This window comes from Grampus griseus, assembly GCF_964374135.1.
Source record: "Grampus griseus genome assembly, chromosome: 11".
Classification (NCBI taxonomy): domain Eukaryota; kingdom Metazoa; phylum Chordata; class Mammalia; order Artiodactyla; family Delphinidae; genus Grampus; species Grampus griseus.
Window position 1 is genome coordinate 44,876,267 of NC_139005.1, and position 23,897 is coordinate 44,900,163.

The 23,897-nt window shown below is 41.8% G+C and overlaps 1 protein-coding gene across 2 annotated transcripts; it reads left to right on the top strand.

Moving 5' to 3' along the window:
* The first annotated feature begins 581 nt into the window (after nt 1–581).
* LOC309829647 (17-beta-hydroxysteroid dehydrogenase type 6) lies at nt 582–23,651 on the top strand. Of its 2 annotated transcripts, none has more exons than XM_082665716.1 (5): nt 582–672; nt 13,751–14,074; nt 16,391–16,649; nt 20,321–20,484; nt 22,983–23,651. In XM_082665716.1, exons 2-5 carry the CDS (start codon nt 13,762–13,764, stop codon nt 23,198–23,200), a joined length of 954 nt encoding a protein of 317 aa, XP_082521842.1. In that variant the 5' UTR covers nt 582–672; nt 13,751–13,761; the 3' UTR covers nt 23,201–23,651. The 2 variants fall into 2 exon arrangements, with proteins under 2 accessions (XP_082521842.1, XP_082521841.1); XM_082665715.1 differs by having other exon boundaries at nt 614–672; nt 13,748–14,074; nt 22,983–23,650.
* The last annotated feature ends 246 nt before the right edge of the window (nt 23,652–23,897 follow it).

The window sequence follows — 23,897 nt, forward strand, 5'->3', positions numbered from 1 at the left end:
GGCTTGAACCCATGTCCCCTGCATTGGCAGGTGGATTCTTTTTTTTTTTTTTGGCAGGCGGATTCTTAACCACTGCGCCACCAGGGAAGTCCTGAGAAAGATGTTTTTTAAAAAAATTTTTTTAAGTTAAAAAAATTTTTTTTAAAAAGATCTTGATTATGGTTTTTAATTTTCTTAAAAGACCCTTCAACTTTGATTTCTGAAAGAAATTTCATTGCCATTGTGTTCTCTGCTTTTTTGATCTTTATTCTTTTGGAGTTTGAGAAAGTATTGTTTAGAAGTTGAGAGTGATTTTATACTTATAAATAGGACCCCCTGGGTATACTCTGTAAATTGGAATTCTTGACAGTGTGGAAAACCAGCTCTTTTATGATAATGCTGGGAGCTGTGGGGTAAGTTTGTGAACTTTTGGGTAAGCAAGAGCGACCTTATATAATTAAGTCCTGAGAACTGTGTTGCTGAAGCTCTGTGGCCTAGTTTGTGTCCTGCCTTAACCCTACCCCCATCTCCTACTGTGAGCAAGCTCTTTGCAGTGGGAGTGGCGAAACTGTTTTTTCTTTCTTTTTTTTAACCCACGTGACCAGTAAACAAGGGTTTAATAGTCCCATTATTCCTTCTCACTTGTTACATTTCTAATCCTGTGGAGAACAGAGAAGAAGTAAAATTCCAAAGGTAGGTGAAATCTGATGTACATTCCCAAACAAGAATTCCTCAGGTAACATTTTTCCTTTCTCTTTGTGGAATCTCATATACTGATATGAAATGAAGTATGATATATATATATACATGTGTATATATATACATTTACTATATTTCATATATATCATATTTCATATATGTATATATATATTTATATTTATATTTATGCCAGTACAAGGCATCAGCTGCTGGAGTATTTGCTAATTTTTTCCCACTTGGCAGAGGGATTGAGTCAGCTTTTGGGATGAGACTGAGGTTGGAAAATCTGTTAAGTTTTATGCTTGGACAATGTAGCATCTTCAAAAAGAGTTTGAGGTAACTTATAGTAAAAGACATATATACAAAAAAGTTATTAAAATGCAAATGGAAACATAAAAAGAAATAGAAAATCAAAGTGATGAAAGAGAGGAGAGAAGAAAAAAAATGCTCTCTACAAGGACTAATAGAATTACTATGAATATTAAATTTGGCCTTAAACTTCTAAGATAATATACAGAACTAGATAATTTAAAAATAATCAATAGTATACTATTTACTTAGAAAAGACAAAATCTTTCCTGGTACTAAATGCATGACAGGATTTATCATGTGGGATCTTGCACAGTGTATAGATGCACAGTGTTCTGGATAAGAATTTTATAACAAACACAGAAGTGATTTTCTTCACACTGTTTGTTTTCTTCTTCTCTTTTTAATAAAAGCGGTATTTTTATTTTCCTAATTTGAGTTGAGAACACACAGGTGGATGGCTCAATGAATTTTCACAAAATTAGTACTTCTGTTAACAGCCACACAGGTCAAGTAATAGAACATTATGAGCACTGTAAACAGCTCACTAATACCTTTCTCAATCATGGACCCCTACTTCCTCCCCAAAGGTAACCAGTAATCTTTTGTAGCAACCTAAATTAGTTTTGTCTCTTTAAAACTTTGTGTAGATGGAATAATATAGTATGTGTTCTTTCGTGTCACAATATTATGTTTATGAGATTCATTCATGTGATTGTGTGTAGCTATAGTTTGTTTTTGTCACCGTATAGCATTCCATTCCATGAGCATATCTCAACTTATTTATCCATTCTACTCTTTGTGCATGTTTGGGTTGTTTCCAGGTTTTGGCTATCACAAATAATGCTGCTGCAAACCCATCTTATGGTGCACATATTGTGTTGTTGTTGTTAAATACCTAAAATGGAATCTATGGGTATAGGGAAGGTGGGTCTTTATCTTCAGCAGATAATGACAAACTGTTTTTTTCAGATTGATTGAATAAATTTACTCTTTCAATAGCAGTGCTTGATTGTTCTTGCCAACACTTGACATAGTCAGCCTTTTTCAGTTAAAACATTATGGTGGGTGCATAGTGGCATCTAACTGTGATAAACAATTGTTGGCTTGAGTATGTCAACTGAAAGAAAAACACACAATGTAAGAGCTGTGAGTTGAATTTATTCAAGGTCTTACTGAGGACTACAGCCTGGGAGACAGCCTCTCAGATAGCTCTGAGGAACTGCTCCAAAGGGGTAGGGGGAGAAGCCAGTATGTGTATGATTTTGGCTAGGGAATGTGTGCAGTCAAGCATACATCTTGGTAACAGGTTACTACTAATCATGAGGATCAGATATCTTAGTTAATGATTTTAGTGCTTTTCTCTGTAGGAGAAGATGCAAGAATCTGGGTTCATTAAAATTTCCCCCCTGAGATATCTCTGTCTATCTAAGGCATCTGTTTTTCCAAAGCATAGAGTGCCTTATCACATTTTTCATCCTGAATTCTTTTCAGGGTGTACTGCCGGTCAGTGACTGCAGAGGTGGGCAACATTCTTTGTTTGAAAGTAACACCTAGTCTGTATGCCCAATGTGAGAACAAAGAATGTCATGATGGATCTATCGGTCCATGAATCCATGTGCTGTTTATAGACTCACTCTTAGGATCAGTGACTAGACTGTTTGGAGCTTATAGACAAGCCCAGGTCTGAAGATTTAAAAGAAGGGAGTAAAAGCTATTCTTTACTTTGCCGTGTGCTATAGAGAGTGCAGAGAGAGAAGTCCTCTGCTTGAGACTGAAGAAAGGGTGAACCAGGATGGCCCAACGTCGTGATAAAAAGCAGATAGAAATGACTAAGGATGTTGCTATACCTGGAGTTGCACATATTGTGAAAAAGTGGAAGTGGTAGGGCTCAGGGAGAAAGGCCCAGAATGGCAATAATAAAACAACAACCAGGGCTTCCCTGGTGGCGCAGTGGTTGAGAGTCCGCCTGCCGATGCAGGGGACACGGGTTCGTGCCCCGGTCCGGGAGGATCCCACATGCTGCAGAGCGGCTGGGCCTGTGAGCCATGGCCGCTGGGCTTGCGTGTTCGGAGCCTGTGCTCCGCAACGGGAGAGGCCACGACAGTGAGAGGCCCATGTACTGCAAAAAAAAAACAACAAAAAAACAAGAACCACCAAAATAATGCTAATAATATCTAACAATTACATAGTGCTTTACACGCGTTAACTCATTTAACGCTCCCAACAAATCACTGAAGGGTTCTTTTCCCATTTTGAAGATGGGCACACAGGTAGAGAGGTTAGTTCACTTGCCCAAGGCCACACAACAAGTAAATGGTAAAGCCTGATTTGAACCCAAGTAATCTGGCTTCAGAATCCATGCTCATATTTCTATGTTATCCACAAAGTCAGGGTTAGGGGCAGGGGAACTCATGCAGAGAGATTCTTGGAAAGGAATAAAAGGAAAAGTAGGCAGGGAATTAGCCAAGTAGTCTCATTGGTATCATAACAGACTCCAGAAAAAGTGTTCTGAGAAATGGAATATGTTCTGCACTGTTGCTGAAGAGGAAACTCATGGAAGCCTGAAACACCTCCAGGTTTGCATATGAGAGTCTTCAGCACACCCCAAGCACAATGACTAGGTGGGGAAGCCCAGTTTAGCAGACAGCCTAAAGCACTGAGGATTGCCAATCTCCCTAAGACTTTCCCTTGGTTTTCCCTTTCATTTTCACACCCGTGTCAGGTCTTTTTGGTTGCTCTACTGAGAGTCAGATGACATAGTATCATGGCTAGTTTCTGTTGGGTTTCCAGTTTGTAGAGAAACCAGTCAGGGGTAGTAGTCAATATTAACATTTCTAATATCCATACCAATGGCTTGTGACCCTATGTTCACCCCAGATTCCAAGGTAACCAGAGAGGTCAATTCATGGGGCCCCAAAGCTTCCTGCTTCCTCTCTAGGGCCCTGTCACTGACCAAGACCTGGGCTGGTGAGGATGCGATCTGGAGACTGATGATGGGGAGGGAGGAACAAAGAAGGGACACCCTGGTGGGTGCTTAGGCAGAGATTAAGCCATCTCTGCTTCCTCCTGGAGCCCCTGGACACTTCCTACTTCTCCACACCTTTTTATACCTTTCTTTCCTCTTCCCCTAGACTCTGCTTTTTTCCCCATACTTACATTGTCCCATCCACAAAAATAAATACCCTTCCTTTGGAGAACAGCTCACTCTGCTAAGTGGGGAGAGCAGAAAGGGAATCTCAGGCTGGGGGATGGCCAGATGACCTCTATAGTTCATTGTAGATAGTCCCAGGATGAAATCTCCAAGACAGAATGGGCCAATGACGTCACTGTTGGTAAAGAAAAGTCTCAGGGGAAACACCTACAGAGTCATGTTTGGATTTGAGCATCTTCATCCCAAGGAGGTGGCTCAGTGAAGACACCTGCTAAGCAGAGCTCAGCTCTCAGTATTGCCCATCTCTCTGAGGCTTCTCTCAGGCTTTCCCTTTCTTTCTCCCAACCTCCTTCAGGTGGTTCTAGTTGTTCAGCCTCAGGACTGATGACACAGGAGGATTTTTCCCCGCATCTTTGCAAACACTTGTTATCTCTTGTCTTTTTGATAACAGCCATTCTAACATGAAGTGATAGGTTTGATTTGCATTTCCCTGACGATTAGTGATGTTGAGCATCTTTTCATGTACCTGTTGGTCATTTATATGACTTCTTTAGAAAAATGTCCATTCAGATCCTCTGCCCATTTTTTGATTGGATTTTTTTTTGCTATTGAGTTTTATGAGTTCCTTATATATTTTGGATATTAACTCCTTAACAGATATATGGTTTGCAGATATTTTCTCTCATTCTATAGGTTGCCTTTTCATTTCACTGACTGTTTCTTTCATTGTGCAGAAACTTTCTAGTCTGATGTCCCACTTATTTTTGCCTTTATTGCTTTTGCTTTTGGTGTCATATCCAAAAACATTGTTGCCAAGACCGATGTCAGGGAATTTTTCCCTGTGTTTTCTTTTAGGAGTTTTATGGTTTCAGGTGTTACATTTAAGTCTTTAATCCATTTTGAATTAATTTCTGTGAGTGGTGAAAATAGGGTCCAATTTCCTTCTTTTATGTGTGAATATTCCACCACCATTTATTGAGGAGATAATCCTTTCCCCACTGGCTTCTTTGTCAAATATTAGTTGACCATATATGTGTGGGTTTATTTCTGGGCTCTTAATTCTGTTCCATTGGTCAATGTGTCTATTTTTATGCCAGTACTATATTGCTTTGATTACTGTAGCCTTTGTAGTATAGTTTGAATTCAGGAATTGTGAAGTCTCCAGCTTTATTCTTCTTTCTCAGAATTGCATTAGTTGTTCAGGGTCTCTTGTGGTTCCATAAGAATTTTAGGATTGTTTTTTCTATTTCTGTGAAAAATGCCATTGGAATTTTGATAGGGATCATATTGAATCTATAGATGGTTTGGGTAGTATGGACATTTAACAATATGAATTCTTGGGACTTCCCTGGTGACACAGTGGTTAATAATCCACCTGCCAATGCATGGGACATGGGTTCAAGCCCTGGTCTGGAAAGATCCCACATGCCACAGAGCAACTAAGCCCGTGTGCCACAACTACTGAGCCTGCGCTCTAGAGCCCGTGCTCCGCAACAAGAGAAGCCACCACAATGAGAAGCCCTCGCACCACAACGAAGAGTAGCCCCCGCTCACTGCAACTGGAGAAAGCCCACGTGCAGCAGTGAAGATCCAACACAGCCATAAATAAATAAATAAATAAATAAATAAATAAAATTTAAAAACCCAAAAAATAATATGAATTGTTCTGATTTATGAATATGGGATATCTTTCCATTTGTTTGTGTCTTCTACAGTTTCTTTAGTCAAGTCTTGTAGTTTTCAGTGTATAGTTCTTTCACCTCCTTGGTTAAATTATTCCTAAGTATTTTATTGTTTTTGATACTATGGTAAATAGAATTTTTCTTTTTCTTTTTCAGATAGTTCATTGTTAGTGTACAGAAATGCAACTGATTTTTTCTGTGTTTCTTTTTTTAAAACCTGAAACTTTACTGAATTATTTCATTAGTTCTAACAGATTTTTGTGGAGTGTTTAGCATTTTCTATGTACAAGACCACAGTATCTGCAAATGGAGACAATTTTACTTCTTCCTTTCTGATTTGGATGCCTTTTATTCTTTCTCATTCCTGATTGCTCTAGCTAGGGCTTCTAGTACTACATTGAATAGGAATGGTGAGAGTGGGCACCTTGTCTTTCTTGTTCTTGATCTTAGAGGAAAAAACCTTCAGTCTTTAACCATTGAGTATGATGTTAGCTGTGGGCTTGTCATATATGGCCTTTATTATGTTGAAGCATGTTCCTTCTATACCCAATTTGTTGAGAGTTTTCATCCTGAAAGGATGTTGAATTTTGTCAAATGCTTTTTCTGCATCTATTGAGATGATCATATGATTTTAATCTTTCATTCTGTTAATGTGCTATATCACATTTATTGATACATTCTTGTGTATATTCAACCATCCTTGCATCTCAGGGATTTTAAACTGGGAATTTTCCTAGGACTATCCCATCTAATTACTAGGTCCTAGGACATCTGCCTCTTGCATATTTCAAATTCTTCCCTTCCTGCTCATACCTGTTTCATGTTCAACTCTTCTGCCTCCTGTCTGTCTTTGCTCAGATGTTGCTTTCTCAGTGAGGCCTACTCTGATCACCATATTTAATGCTGCAAACTGCCCCCCCTCAGCCCTCTTGATCACCCTTACTCTGCTATTTTTCTTTTTTTTTTGGTTGTGAGGTGTGGCATGTGGGATCTTAGTTCCCCGACCTGGGATCGAACCCATGCCCCCTGAAGTGGAAGCGTGGAGTATTAACCACTGGACCGCCAGGGAAGTCCCTGCTTTTCTTCTTTTTTCCAAAGTGCATACCGTCTTTTTTTTTTTTGCGGTACACGGGCCTCTCACTGTTTTGGCCTCTCCCGTTGTGGAGCACAGGCTCCGGACGCGCAGGCTCAGTGGCCATGGCTCACAGGTCCAGCCGCTCCGCGGCATGTGGGATCTTCCTGGACCAGGGCACGAACCAGTGTCCCCTGCATCAGCAGGCAGACTCTCAACCACTGCGCCACCAGGGAAGCCCTGCATACCCTCTTATAACATATTTATTATGTCTATTTTATTTATTTAAAAACTTTATTGAGGTATAATTCACACATACAATTCACCCATTTAAAGTATACAATTCATTAGCTCTTAGTATATTTACAGAGTTGTGTGACCATCACTACAATCAATTTTAGAACATTTTCATTACTCCCAAAAGAATTCCCTTACACTTTAGCAGTCACCCTCCCTATTTTCCCCCAGCTCCCCCAATCCAGTCCTAGGCAACCACTCACCTACTTTCTGTTTCTATAGGTTTGCCTATGCTGGAAATTTCATATAAATTGAATCATACAATATGTGATCTTTTTCAACTAAGCATAATGTTTTCAAGGTTCCAGTGCAGCTATACCATTTTATGTTGCCATCAGCAGTATATGAGTGGTCAGCACCTAACAGTGCCTGGCACATAGTGGGTGCTCAAAAAATGTTGATTGAATGCATAAATGACAAAATTGAGGACACAATCTACATTTTTTATTTTTGTCTGCGTTGGGTCTTTGTTGCTGCACGCAGGCTTTCTCTAGTTGTGGCGAGCAGGGGCTACTTTTTGTTACAGTGCATGGGCTTCTCATTGCGGTGGCTTCTCTTGTTGCAGAGCACGGGCTCTAGGCATGTGAGCTTCACTAGTTGTGGCACATGGGCTCAGTAGTTGCGGCTCGTGGGCTCTAGAGCGCAGACTCAGTAGTTGTGGCACACGGGCTTAGTTGCTCCGTGGCATGTGGGATCTTCCCGGACCAGGGATGGAACCCGTGTCCCCTGCATTGGCAGGCGGGCTCTCAACCACTGTGCCACCAGGGAAGTCCTACATTCTTTAGTATGCCAACCAAGGGCTTTCATGATCAGGCCCCTACCTGTTTTTCCAGCATCACCTTTTGCTACTCCATGGCACATAGCCTTATAAACCTCTGTGCCGTCTCCCATCCTGTTCCTGCTGCCTGAGGTATGCTTCTCTTCATTCTGCTTAGTGCACTGAGCTTCTGTTCACCTCTGATGCTACCTCTTCCGTGACACCTTAGGCAAAAATAAGCACTTCCTCTTGTTGTCCCTTCCACATTTTCTTAATAATTTATTTCTGTTTTTATATCCCCTACTAGTTCTGTGAGCTCCTTAAGGGTAGGCACTAGGTTACGCTCATCTCTGTATTCTCAGCACTTACCCAGAACTTGGTGCAGATTTGATGTTTAATAACTGCTTGTTTCGGTGAACGAGCAGAGGAAATAGCAAGAGCAAAGCCCTAGAGGCCAAAATACACTGGCAGGTTTGAGAAACAGTGAGTTTCCTAACTAGACTGCAAGCTGACATTTGTGAGATGGACTATAGTGGAGGGCCTAGAATCATCTGGTGAGGAGTTTATCCTGTATTTGGTGGACCACTGGGGACTGCTGAAAGGGAATGGCGTGACAGGGCTTGAGAAAAATTCATCCAGCAGTGGTGTGTAGAATGAACTGGAAATGGGGAGATAATTTAGGAGGCTTTAGGCCAGGTAAGAAGAGTGAAGGTAAAAACCAAGGTAGAATGTAAGGAAGGGCAGAGATGTAAGAGATAATATTAAAGAATCTCTAGGGTTTGGAATGTGACTGAATATGATGAGTGAGGAGGTACCAGGTTCCAGGCAGAATGGTCAGGGTGAGGAAGCACAGTCTTGCCTTACTCTTGCTTCTCTGTGTCTTCATGAAGTTAGACACTTTCTAAATATCTATAGAGAAGGAAAAAATGTGTAGAAACACTTACTATGTATTATATTATAGTTGCTACTTTCAAGAAAAAGAAAAATAATGCAGCAAATAAAATGGTGATGTACAACCATAGTTGATCAATTGGGTACAGTGGCACCGTTTTCTGAATATATATTAAAAACAAACAGGCTCTTCCAGAAGTGGTAACTGTTTATTCAGTTCAACTATATACTGGACCAAAGCCCTGAAGTAGGTCCTGTGTATAAAGATGAATCGGTCACAGAACTACCCCAGGAGTACCAGTCCAGTTGGAGAGATGAGCTACACAGGAGAGGTATGAATAGATTGTTATGGGAGAGCAGACCTGCTGTTGATAATTCAGAGATGGCTTTATATGGAGGAAGTGTGATTTGCTGAGTCTTGCAGGACAGGTAGTCTACTGACATGCACAGATAAGCAAGAAGGGCATTTCAGGCAAAGGGAATGGTGAGACCACAGATCTGGAGCGTGGAAAGAGCAGGGCATGAATCAATGGAGAGCAGCAGGCTGTTTGGTTTGGATGGAACATAGGCCATGTGAGTGGGAGGAGGGGGAGATAAGGTTGAGGCCCAATCGTGGATTAAGATGATTTAGATTTTATTTAGTAGGTTGGATGCTTTTCAGGTAGTCACATCACCAGAGCTGTGCTTTAGGAAAATTAACCAGACAGCACCATGTGGAGGAGAGGGGAAGGGACTGACGCTGTGGGGATGGTGAGAAGGCTTCTATGATAGGCCAAGCAAGAGGTACTGAACGTTGAAGGCTTGAACAATGGATGTGGCCATAGGAATGAAGGGGAGGGGACAGGTGCTCCAGATGCTAGAGAGCTAGACTCTACAGCCTCGTCTCCCGAGGGAATGCATGGGGCAATGAAGAGGAAGTGTCAGAGCCTTAAGACTAAAAAGTAATACAAATAGAAATTGGGAATACTGGAGGAGAAACAGTTTTAGGAGAAAATATGATGTGTTCTATCTCGGATATATTGAGTTTCTTGCTACACAGCTGGCTGGAGAGTACTTAAGGAAATTAGAAATACAGGACAGAACCTCAGAAAATGGTCAGGTCAAGGGATATAGATATTTGAAATAGTCAAGGCATCTGCAGGTATTTGATTAATGTTCACTTTTGGCTCACGTTTTGGGATTCTGCCTGGCCTGGCATATTTCTTCTGCAGGTTTAGTCTTCTTGCTCTGTGATGGTTGAATAGTAGTAATACCCAGAGAGGCTGTGGGTTCCAAGCTTCTTCCTAATGGGGGAAATGGATTTTCATCTTTGACTGGCATCAGGAAATTACCCTTTTAGTCAGTAAACAAGCAGGATGAAGCTCTGTTACTACAGTGCACCAGAGAATGACAGTTGGGCAGAACAGAGGCAGCTGGCTAGAGAACACAGAGCTCTCAGATTGGAGAGAGCAGAAAGCTTGGGGGAGGGGAGAGAATAGGGAGGTGGGGGGAGGGGGAAAAGGAGAGAAAGAGAAGAGGAGGGAGGGAGTATCAAATGTCTCTATCCACTGTTTTCTCCCCTTCACTGCCTCTATAATTTTATTCCCCTATACCCTTAACAGTTCTGGACCCAATTACAACAAGCAATTCTCTGTAACACCAGCTAGATGTCCCACAATTCAACTCAGTTCTGACACTAACTACCAGGAGACAGCATCAGATTCCACAGGTCAAGGGTTCAGTCCTACAAGACTACCCTCTTCACCCCTCACTTCAGACACCAGTTGCAAGCCCAGATTATCATCTCTGCTTCTGACGGACTGGCTATAGATTGGAGGATCCAACAACCCCATCCTTGGGTTCGATTCATTTGCTAGAGTGGCTAACAGAACTCAGAGAAACATTTTACTTATCTGATTGCTAGTTTATTAAAAAAGCATACAACTCAGGAGCAGCCAGATGGAAGAGATGCTTAGGGCAAGTTATGGGGAAAGGGTGCAGAGCTTCCATGCCCTCTCCAAGTACACCACTTTCCCTGAATCTCCATACGTTCATCTGGAAGCTCTCTGAACCCTGTTCTTTTTGGTTTTGATGAGGCTTCATTACTTAGGCATAATTGATTTAAATCATTAGCCATTAGTGATTGAACTCAATCTCCAGCCCCTCTCCTCTCCCTGGAGGTGGGACTGAAAGTTCTAACCAGTTCGGCCCAATGTGGGACTCTACTGGCAATCTTTGCTCCAGGACCCTCATCAGCCTAGCTGAGACTTTCTCAGGGCTGAACTGTAGTTAAAGTTTCTTCCTTTTAATTCCTTCTTTCTTCTCTCTCTTCTTTTAGAGGTGTCAGACATGTATTGGCACCTATTCCTACACTTTCCCCCTTTATTCTCTATAAGTTGTTTCCTTCAGTGAGTCCCTTGCCTGTCTAGTTCTGTCTTGGCATCTGAACCGACACACAGGGATATTGACAGGACCTGCCTTATGGGGCTGTTGTGAGAATTCAATAAGTTAATATATGTGAAATGCTTAGAACAGGGCCTGATACACAGCAAGTGCTATGCAAGCATTAGCTGCTTTTGTTTTTATTTTATTATGCTTTAGATCTCAAGTTATATTTTACTCTCACTAGGAAACTTCTCAGATCTCCCTGGACTGGCTTGGAAGCCTCTCCTGTATGCTCCAACAGCATCCTGCCCTTACTTCTATTGTGGTTGGCCCTCTATATCTACGAGTTTTGCACCTGCAGATTCAACCATCCACAGATCAAAAATATTAGAAAAAAAATTTCCAGAAAGTTCCAAAAGGCAAAACTTGAATTTGCTGCATGCCAGCAACTATTTACATAGCATTTACATTGTTTTTATAACTAATTATCGATACATAGCATTTACATTGTGTTTACAACTATTCCATAGCACTTAGATTGAATTAAGTATTATAAGTAATCTAGAGATGATTTAAAGTGTACGGCTAAAACACCATTGTAAAGCAATTATACCCCAATAAAGATGTTAAAAAAGAAAAAAAGTGTACGGGAGGATGTTCATAGGTTATATGCAAATACTATGCCATTTTACATAAGGGATGTAAACATGTTCAGATTCTGGTATCTGTGAAGGGTCCTGTAACCAGTCCTCTGTGGCTACCAAGGGACGACTGTATATTGCATTGTTTTCTTGTCAGTCTTTACACTTAGACTGAATTCAATGAATAATGGAACCTTGTTTTGTTCACTTGTGTGTATCAGTGCCTAACATCATGTCTGACTCATAGTAGATGTTGAATTGATGTTTGTTGAATGAAAATGATGGTTCAGTGGAGGCTTAACAGATGAGTATTATTTGTCAAGTGGATGAGAGCTGGGAAAGAAGGAATTGTAGAGAGAGTTGTATGCTGAGGCATGAAAAGCCTGTACTGTGTGGAGTACTGCAGGGTGCTTGTTGTGACTAAAGAGTAGGGTGCAAAAGAGGTGTGGTAAAAGAGAAAGCTAAGAAGGAAATCAAGGGCCAGAGCACTGGGAGGACCTTAAAGCCAAGCTAAGGTAGGCATTGTGTAGGCCTTATGGTGTCCTAGTAGGCCCACACCCGTCTTTGACCTCTGCCTATGACTTTATGAGTCACATGTTAGTTCAGCCAACAACTATAGATTGCCCCAAATGGTGGATGTTTCTCTAGAACTACGTATAGAAAGGTAGGCATCTCTGAACACTCATTTCAATAATGCATCTGATTGGTCTATATTTACAAACTGCTTTGGCTGCAATGTCTCACCCAAACTGCTGGGTCTCTTAACTAATCTCTTTGCCTTCATCACACCCCTTCCTGTTTAATCCATCCTCCACTCCCACTGTGAGACAGATCTTGCTAAAGCTAAATCTGGACATTAGTCTTCAGTTTAATACCTTCTAATGGCACACCCTTGTTGCCTATAAGATAACCTCCAGATTTCTTAGTGTGACCCACAGGACCCTTCCTAGTCTGGCCCTTCACTACCTCATCTTCCATTTCTTCCTCCGTGTGCTCTCTGCATCATCTGAACTTCTCACAGGTATCAGGAAGTTTTATGCTGCTCACCACTCCATTCATGTACACACTATTGCTGCCTGGAATGTCCTTTTATCCTTGTCCACTTTTTTTTTTTTTAGAATTTTATTTATTTTTTTATACAGGAGGTTCTTATTAGTTATCCATTTCATACATATTAGTGTATATATGTCAGTCCCAATCCCCCAATTCATCACACACACCCCCACCCCCGCCACCCGCCTTGTCCACTTTTTGAACTCTTAACTATTTTGTTGGAAGTAGTTCCAAAATCACTGCCTCTGTGAATCCGTTTCTAACTTTGCAGGCAGTGGGTCACCCTCCTTTATAGTCTCATTAGACTGTATATACTTCCGTTTGGCACCTACCACATTGCAGTGCATTTGTTTGGTTACTTCCCTGACTCTCCCCTCTAGACTGTGGCTAGAGGGTAGGACCAAGTATTAGTTAATACAGAGTCCCAGCACTTAGTGCAATGCCTGGCACATAGTCAATACTCAGTAAATACTAGTGAAAGAAAAAAGGAAGGAATAAAATGAAAGCTCTTTTTCTTTTCTTTTTTTAAAAAATTATTTATTTTTGGCTGCGTTGGGTCTTCGTTTCTGCGCGCGGGCTTTCTCTAGTTGCGGCAAGAGAGGGCTACTCTTGATTGCAGTGCGCAGGCTTCTCATTGCAGCGGCTTCTCTTGTTGCGGAGCATGGGCTCTAGGCGCTCGGGCTTCAGTAGTTGTGGCACGCAGGCTCAGTAGTTGTGGCGCACGGGCTTAGTTGCTCTGCAGCATGTGGGATCTTCCTGGACCAGGGCTTGAACCCGTGTCCCTGCATTGGCAGGTGGATTCTTAGCCACTGCGCCACCAGGGAAGTCCCTCTTCTTTTTCTTTTGAAGGAGGTCCCCTCACCATGTGGCTGTACCTGGCGGTCCTCGTGGGCCTGTACTACCTCCTGCGCTGGTACCGGGAGAGGCAGGTGGTGAGCCACCTCCAGGACAAGTTCGTCTTCATCACGGGCTGTGACTCGGGCTTCGGGAACCTGCTGGCCAGGCAGCTGCACCTGCGAGGCTTGAGGGTTCTGGCTGCGTGTCTGACGGAGCAGGGGGCCGAGCAGCTGAGGAACCAGACATCGGACAGGTTGGAGACGGTGATCCTGGACGTCACCAAGACTGAGAGCATCGCTGCGGCCACTGAGTGGGTGAAGGAGCGTGTGGGGAACAGAGGTATGGAGAAGTATTTTTTCTTTCATTTACTTAGGAATGAAGATGTTAAAGTTTTATGTGTATATATATATTATATATATATAATCTCAAAAGCAGGGCTTGAAAAGCTGGCTTTGTCATTTGAAGGACAGTTGTGATCTTCTGCAGTGTTTCATTTCCTTAACAATGTAACACTGAAAAATGAACCCAGTAGATTTGAGGCTGTTATCTCACCTTGCAAGTGGAGTGTTTACAACCGCAATTCTTTATGTCTGAAGAATTTTCAAGGTGTTCTTAAGAATCTGATTCTTCTACTGTCTAAAATATAGACATCCCTGGAAGTCAGCCTTTGGTCTTTTATTTTATTTTATTTTATTTTTGCGGTACGTGGGCCTCTCACTGCTGTGGCCTCTCCCGTTGCGGAGCACAGGCTCCGGACGCGCAGGCTCAGCGGCCAGGGCTCACGGGCCCAGCCACTCCGCGGCACATGGGATCCTCCCGGACCGGGGCATGAACCCACGTCCCCTGCATCGGCAGGCGGATCCTCAACCACTCCGCCACCAGGGAAGCCCTATTTTACTTTTTGTAATTAATAGACTGTATTTCTTAGAGCAGTTATAGGTTTATAGAAAAGTTGAAAAGTACAGAGTTCCCATATACAACCCCCCTCTTACAGTTTCTCCTGTTATTAATATCTTGCATTGGTGTAGTACATTTATTACATTGATAAACCAATATTGATACGTTATCATTAACTAAAGTCCATAGTTTACATTAGGATCCACTTTGTGTTGTACGGTTCTATGGGTTTTGCCAAGTGTAAACTATCCTGTATCCACCGTTATAGTACAATATAATGTAGAATAATTTCAGTGCCCTAAAAATCCTCTGTGCTCCACCTATTCATCTCCTCTGCTCTCCCCACCTCCCCCCAAACCTTGGCAACTACACAGCTTTTTACTGTTTCCATAGTTTTGCCTTTTCCCAAATGTCATGTAGTTGGAATCATATTGTATGAAGTCTTTTAGACTGGCTTCTTCCATTTAACAATATGCACTTAATGTCCCTCCATGTTTTTCTGTGGCTTGATAGCTCCTTTCATTTTATCACTGAATAATATTCCATTGTAGGTACCACAGTTTGCTTATCCATTCACTTACTGAAGGACATCTTGGTTGGTTTTAATTTTTGGCAATTATGGATAAATTCTCTTTTCTAAGTTTCATTTTCTCTGGATATTATCCAAATCCTCTTTGATCCCCTTCTTTTTCCTCCACTTGTTTTATGATTCAATAGCTCCTGATAATTGGACCCCCTAAATATATATTCATCCCAGGAGTTGCAAACTAGTAATAAAATTGTTTTGTTTGGATTGAGGAATTTTTTTTTTTAATTTACTTTAAATTAGAAAGTTGACTTTAAAATGTTACTCCTACCTGAGGATGTTCTTGACTCTAGAGTCAGGTGTTATGGGTAATTATAGCCTCTGTGCTGCGCACAGTGGTTTATTTCTACTGTATTGTTATTATTATTTTTATTGTTTTCCCATCTGTTAGAGAGTGTGCTCCTTGAGGACATGGACCTCTCTTACCCATTATTGTATTTCCAGTTTCCGACATATTGTCTGGTACATGTTAAGGGCTCAACAAATGTTGAATGGACCCTAGTTACCCATAGTTTAACCTATTACCTTTTTGTCCTTGATTTCTAAATTATTTCTTCCCTGAATTCCCAACTACTTGCTGGCTTTCTCATCTGGAAATTCTGCTGGAACCTCAAACTCACCAAATCTAAAGGAGGAAGGACTCTTATTATCTCATCTCCACCAAATCTTCTTTTCTTTTGGTCCTTGGGGCCGATTCTTCCCTCCTCCCCCCAACACCAGAGCTCAAGATAGGCAGTTTTACTTTCAGTCCTTTGAAAGTCCTTTCTATCTCTATCACTAAAGAGATAGTGTAGCCATTTAGGATTCCAGTTTAATGCAGAAAGTGTCTTTTATTAGACTCCCTACCTTAGGTGGGCCCTGGACTTCGTGTCTTCTTATTGTATATGTTTTTTGATGCTATAAATACTAAAGTTCAAAGTCACACTGGTTGGCAAACTCCCTCGAATCAAAAGCTAGCGTCAGGGCTCTGTTTATCCTCTCTGGATTTGTGCCTTCTCTTAGTTTTTGGCCTGAACTTCCTTTGCCTTCTTAGTGATAGATGTGTTTAAGAAGACTGAAAAAATATGTTTTGTCTAGCATTTTTAGTTGTCTTCAGCAGGAAGATCGATCAAGGTAGAAGTCTGTCGTTTTTGTGTGAAACTGAACTCCTGCTTTGATTTTTATTGTTTCAGGGCTCTGGGGTCTGGTCAACAACGCAGGCGTTTTTCACCCGCATGGCTACACTGAGTGGCTGAAGATTGAGGCCTGTATGGATACCCTCAAAGTGAACCTCATTGGTTTGATAGAGGTGACCTTGAGCATGCTTCCCTTGATAAGGAGAGCACAGGGGAGGATTGTCAATGTCTCCAGCATTCTGGGAAGAATTGCTTTCTTTGGAGGAGTCTACTCTTGCACCAAGTATGGAGTGCAAGCCTTTTCAGATATTCTGAGGTAACTCTCAAGTTAAAACAAAAGCAACTACTGAGCACTTAAATATGTCTTAGACACCATGCTAGTCACTTTCACCTACATTATCTTTTTTCTTAATTTTTAAAATTAAAAACAATTTTATTTTTGGCTGCGTTGGGTCTTCGTTGCTGCGCGCAGGCTTTCTCTAGTTGCGGCGAGTGGGGGCTACTCTTCGTTGCGGTGTGCGGGCTTCTCATTGCTAGGGCTTCTCTTGCTGCGGAGCACAGGCTCTAGGCACGCAGGCCTCAGTAGTTGTGGCACGTGGGCTCAGTAGTTGTGGCTTGCAGGCTCTAGAGCGCAGGCTCAATAGTTGTTGCGCACGGGCTTAGTTGCTCTGTGGCATGTGGTATTTTCCCAGACCAGGGCTCGAACCCGTGTCCCCTGCATTGGCAGGCAGATTCTTAACCACTGCGCCACCAGGGAAGTCCCAGCAGGTGGATTCTTAACCACTGCGCCACCAGGGAAGCCCTCATCTGCATTATCTTATTTCATCACTTCCAAAATCTGATGTGTAGGTATTATCACTAGTCTGTTTTATACAGGAAACTGAGGCTCAGATTTTGGTATCTTTCTTAAAGTTCAGCTGCAACGACCATGATTTGGCAGACCTGTGTTTTGACCCCAAGTCTCTGTCTGCTATCACCACATCACATTTTAACTCTCAAGGTTTATCCTTAAGAAAATTTCATTTCTGGAGAGAGGATGACTGTCTTCTTTCCTCCTTGAAGTAAACCTGTCCTCGTTTCTTCACAGTGACTCTTTCTGGTGCTCATCTGCTTCTAACTAACTTTTTCCATCCCTTTACTCTGTATATCTTTTCTTTATCTAATAGCTTCTTTTCTTTCTTATAGCTTCAGTTTGCCACAATCCCTAATTGCCCTGCCTCTACCTCCTGGTTTTTTAAAATACATCATTTCAGCTTCATGTCCCTCTATCAGCTGCTCCTTCTTATTATAGTCCCCCTTATATTTTAATTTCTGAGACAGAGATTCCTACTGGCTGAGTTCATTTTTTGTGTGCCGGGTGACACCGCATCATGTGATATTTTTTGCACTTATTATGTGTCAGGCACTGTTGTGAGTACTTTCCATCTAATAAATCATTTAATTTTCATGGCAACCCAATGAGAAAGGAATTATTTTATCTTTATTGTGTTGACTATATCTAGGGAAACTGAGGCACAGAGGTTCAGTAATTTGCCAAGGCCATATAGGTAATAACAGGCAGAGTCACTGTCTAGCCCTGAGAGGGGCTCCCCTCCCATCAAGTACCATTCCTGGTCCAGTCAGCTACAGACGTGAGGGTGCAGTCACATGGTACAAAATAGTGCTGCACAGACTCTCCCTTAGCAGGGGCTGACTCTAGGGCAGTTTCACTTGGAAATGAGCTATAAATATTATAGGCACCATGTATTAGCTTCCTATGGCTGCTGTAATAAATTACCACAAGTAATTTATGGTATATGGTGTCCTACAACAACACATATTTATTCCCTCAGAGTTCTGGAGTCTAGAAGTCTGAAATCAGTATCACTGGGCTAAAATCAGTTGTTGACAGGGCCACGTTCCTTCCGGAGGCTCTAGGAGAGAATTCATTACTTGCCTCTTCCAGCTTCTGGTGGCTGCCAGCATTCCTTGGCTTGTGGCCACATCACTCCAATCTCTGCTTTCATGATCATGCTACCTTCTCTTCCTCTGTTGGTCTTCAAATCTACCTCTGCCTCTTTTATAAGGATAGTTGTGATTGCATTTAGGATGCACCCAGATAATCTGGCACAGTTTTCCTATCTCAAGATCCTTAACTCAATCAAACTTGCAAAATCTTTGCCACATAAGGTAATATTTACAGGTTCCGGGGATTAAGACCTGATATCTTTGGGGGCCATTATTTAGCCTACCACATGCCATGACTGGTATATATCTAATACATTGTGCCTATATTATCTGCTCAGGAAGGGAACAGGGAAATAACCGTGGACACTACATGAGTTGTTACTATGTGGCAGGCACCTTGTCTGGCTTTCTGCCTACCCAACATCCTGTCTATTTCCACAGGGCTGCTGCCTTCTGATTTACTACCACTCATGACTCTTGGACTCCTTGACTCATTCCCAGACCAAGAACAAAGATATGCCCTTCCAACCTTAAATCACTAATTCCTTTAGAAAATTCCAGTTTGCCTTAATTGTGCTAAGGATTAAACAGGAAAAGGAAGTTTTGTCCCACATTTGGACTGGAGTTTTAGAGGGGCTGGAGATGTTGTGGCGTGTTGGGAATCTGTGAGAAAGCTGCAAGGGGAGGTGCAATGTAGAGGGCTGAAGCACCCCTGGCTTGCGTAGCCCCTCCTTCTTCCCCAGCACGCACAGGCACCTGGAGAATCATTTTCTGAAGCTCTGACTTGGAAAGTTTTAGGTTTGGGTTTGATAAGGGAGGCTTTTCCTTTAGAGCAGTGGTTCTTAACTTTTAGCATGCCTCAGAGCCACCTGAAGGGCTTGTTCAAACAGATTATTGGTTCTCACCCCCAGAGTTTCTGACTGTAAGTTTGGACTGGGGCTCAATAATCTGCATTTCCAACCAGCTCCCAGACGCTGATGCTGTTGATCTGGGGTCTACACTTTGAGAACCACTCATGGCTTTAGAGACTCATGATGCTTTATGTTTTACATTCTTATGGACCATGGTTCCAAACATTTCTCCTTGACATCAGCTTGGGCTTCATCTTCTCGAACGAGGCTGCTTGAACCTCTAGATCAGGGAGCACCCCTCATCACTGTCCCTGGAGTACTGAGAGAATACCTCTCACATGGTGCGCCATGTCATCTTACTTTACTTGGTGAAGGCGGCACTTAGCACAGTGCCTGGCACATACACAGCTCCTGATAAGTATTTTTGGAACTGTTTTTTGAACTAACCCGAATATTCTGGAATGACCAATGGCCTGTTATTTTAATGCCCACATCATATTCCACTAATGGTCTCTTGCTGTCTTTGAACACACTGTAATTTTGCACAGCCCCCTGCTCTCTGTGTACAGTTTCTGCTGCCTGGTATTCCATTCCACCTCTTTCCTCACTGGGAAATTTCCTCTTTATCCTTCGAAGCTCAACTGAAACATTTTCTCCTCACTGAAGCCTTCTCTGACTCCCTCAGAAAATCTATATCCTCCTCTCTACTTATGTAGCCCCTTGAATACCTCTCCTTTAAATTCTTTTGAATTGTATTGCAATTATTTGCTTACTTGTCAGACTCACCCACTGTGAGCTTTTTGGTGTGGTGAACAGAGTCTTAATTTACTGAGGTTGTGCATGTAAAACACTTAGCACAGTAGATTCCATAAAAATGCTAATTTTCTTTATTATTCTTTGTCATTTTCATATTTCCAGTGTATAGTACATGGTAGAAACTTAATGACTCTGTTAAATGAGTGGGTGTGGGATTGAATGGTTATGGTGGTTTGTATAATCATGTCCCAATTGTGGCATCTAGGGATGTTTAAAATTTTATTTTTTTCCTTTCCATTTCTTTATTCTTTAAAATATTCAGTAAAGGTGTTTTTATAACTATTTTTTGTTTTGTTTTGTTTTTTCCCTGAGAACGTTGAAATTGTGGTATCTTTCAATCAGAGGAGTTAACTTGAGGATTTCTTTTTCCTAGGCGTGAGCTTCAACATTTCGGGGTGAAAATCAGCATAATTGAACCAGGCTACTTCAGAACAGGAATGTCAGATTTGCAGAAGTCCTCAGAGGCAGCGAAACAAGTCTGGAAAGAAGTCCCTGTGCATATTAAGGAGTCCTATGGACAGAAGTTTTTTGATACCTGTGAGCTTTTCTTTTGACGGTATAATGGATAACCTTGCATGAGAAGGACAAAGAGGGTTGGTGGAGAATGATTGGTAGATCTTCGGAGAAAAAAGCTCCTTAAACAAAGCCTTCCCAGGACAAGAGGGGTTCAGGAAGGTCCCAGTGCCTTCATGGTTGGCTTGGTGATGGCTGTTGTGGCTGAGGAAGAGGCCATATAGGCAGCCTAGGGCCAGGGCCTGCCCTGCCTTGTCACCTGTGAGCCTGGCCACCTGCGCACCAGGGAGATATTACATGGTTAGAGGCATGGAGCCTCTGGGTCTTGGGAGGGGGTGCCCTCCACAGTTTGTCAGGACTGGTGTGGGGGCCTACTTAACTAAAGTTCAGCCTTCAATATTATCTACCCTTTGGGTAACAGCCAAGCCACAAACTCCACGTTTTATTGTGAGGGGAGGGAGGGTATATATAGGTGGGGAGAGGTAAGTGAGTTAGGACCGGATTTGCAGGGCCCTATTGGCCATTCGCAGAGGCTAGACCTCATGTGCAGGCCCTGGGAGCCTGGTAGGAGTGAGATGGTTTAATTTTGTGTAAGAATGCCATTCTGATAATCTGGAGGAGGAGGCAGTTTTGGGGGAACAGGGAAGGCAGTCCTCTAAGTAGAATTAAGTCATGCACACTGTGTGGGTCTGCACCTTCCTGGGGGGAAGGGATGCTTTTTCTTCACACAGAGCAGTCAGCAGCTTGCCAAGGGCAAAGGGAGCAGCTCTCTTTTCCCTTTCACAAAAAGGCCCCGTGGTGGGTAGCAGTAGTCCTGTGCTTGGCTTTGGGTGATATTGCGGTACAGAGAAAAGAAGGGGGATGTGCAGACAGAAGAGTCCCGACCTACAACCCTGTCTTCTAGGTGCATCAGGCGTAAGAGGGTCACCATCAACAAAGGGGAGAGAAATTGGAACAAGGAAAAGCTAGCTGACAGCAAACTTCCTCAGCCTCTCAGAACTCAAGCTAGAGAACTACAGTTCCTAACATGTCAGGGGCACAGCCATTGTTCTAAGCTCCTCTCCACCTAAAGTTTTAAACTATTAGGGAATTCGTTTCCCCTTGTGAGTACATGTAGTTTGGCAATAGAAATCAAAGGAAAATAGAATTTACTAAGAAGTGACAATATGTAAAAGGAGAGATATATGTATTTCATGATTTAAGGAGTTGAAATTGTTCATATACTTGTCCATGGGTCAGAATAATCTAGATCAGTGCTGTCCAACAGATATATGAGAGCCACATATGTAATCTTAAATTTTCTAGTAGCTACTTTCTAAAAAAGGAAAAGAAACAGGTTAAACAAATTTTAATAATACATTTTATTTAAGACCGATATATCCAAAATACTATCATTTCAACATTTATTATCAATATAAAAGCTATTAATAAGATATTTTATATTCTTTTTCCTATTAGTCTTTGAAAATTGGTGTGTATTTTACACTTATAGCACATCTCAACTTGCATGCTAAATTTTCCTAGGAGGTACTTCTTCTGTATTTGGATTAATACAATTTATGGTTACCAGCAGCATTATTCATAAGAGCCCCAGAGTGGAAACAGTTCAGATGTCCATCGACTGTTGAATGGGTAAACAAAATGTGGTATAGCCCCACAATGGAATATTACTTGGCAATTAAAAGAAATGAAGTACTGATCCATGCTATGACAGGATGAACCTTGAGAACATTTTGCCCCTGAGAGAAGCCAGTCACAAAAGACCACAATGTATGATTCTATTTACATGAAGTGTCCAGAAAAGGCAAGCCATAGAGACAGAAAGTAGATTGGTTTTTGCCTAGGGCTGAGTGGGTTGGCAGGAAATGGGAGTGATTGCTAATGGGTATGGCGTTTCTTTTTGGGATGATGAAAATGTCCTAAACTTAGATTGTGGTGATGGTTGCACAACTCTGGATATACTAAAAGTCATTGATTTGTATACTTTAAATGGATGGTTTTTATGAATGTGAATTATGTCAATAAAGATGTTAAAAAATTTCCAGTTGAAAAAGTAGATTCACATACCTACATTGTTCCAAACATACTTAAAAGTTTTCCAATAACAGAATTGAGTTTTAAAATTAAAATCAATTAAATTGGGGGATGGGGAGGGGAAAAAAATCAATTAAATTAAAAAATTCAGTTTTCAGGGAATTCCCTGGCAGTCCAGTGGTTAGGACTTGGCGCTTTCACTGCTGGGGCCCGGCTTCAGTCGCTGGTCGAAGAACTAAGATACCGCAAGCTGTGCTGCGCAGCAACACCTCCCACCCCCCCAAAATTCAGTTTTCAGTCATGCTAGCTGTATTTTAAGTGCTCATTAGCTGCATGTGGCTAGTGGCTGTTATATTGTGAAGCACAGGTCTGATTGGCCTAATCCTTGTGGCAATTAAATGTAATTAGACTTCTGTGACTGCATGCAACAGGATCTTAAAAATATAAGCAATAAGATTGCTGACCACCATTTTTCTTTTTGTATACAGATCACGATCTCCTGAAACAAGGGATGTTGAGTTGTAGCACAAACCTGAACCTGGTTACTGACTGTATGGAACATGCCCTGACATCTGTTCATCCCCGCACTCGATACTCAGCTGGCTGGGATGCTAAATTTTTCTTCATCCCTCTATCTTATTTACCTACATCACTGGCAGACTACATATTGACTAGATCTTGGCCCAAACCAGCCCAGGCAGTCTAAAGAAAACGGGTTGGTGGCTCTTGAAATGAAGAAGACAAAAATCTGAAATTGATTGTTAGTGTCCCAATAATCTTTATGTGTCATCTATACTTTTTGTAACAATAAACTTTCTTGCCTAAACTCATTTATCTGGCACCATCAGAGAACCAATAGGTTTTTATTCCAGATATCCAAAGCTTACACCTTTAGGTGATAAATCTTTACCATTTTAACCATCTTTTGATGATAGTATTTCCAAAATGCATCAATCTTCCTTGCCCTATTAAACAGAGTAGACCAGAAACAATTTAGCTTGTTTTGATGTTATTTTTTAATGTAAATGAATAGCTGTTCTGTGCTGTGCTAAACTATTGCTCAAGGACTATTGAGAAATGTGGATCTGTTCATCCTTAACTTGAAATGGGTCTATACTTTGGTACTTCTAGTAAATGTTTAATTTTGTTTTCTCCTCCCTATTTGCCAGCTGTTTTGGGATATATTTCTTCCTTATTTAAAAAGAAATGATTTTTATTTTTATTTATTTATTTTTTTTGCAGTACGCGGGCCTCTCACTGTTGTGGCCTCTCCTGTTGCGGAGCACAGGCTCCGGACGCACAGGCCCAGTGGCCATGGCTCACGGGCCCAGCCACTCCGCGGCATGCGGGATCCTCCCGGACTGGGGCACGAACCCGTGTCCCCTGCATCGGCAGGCAGACTC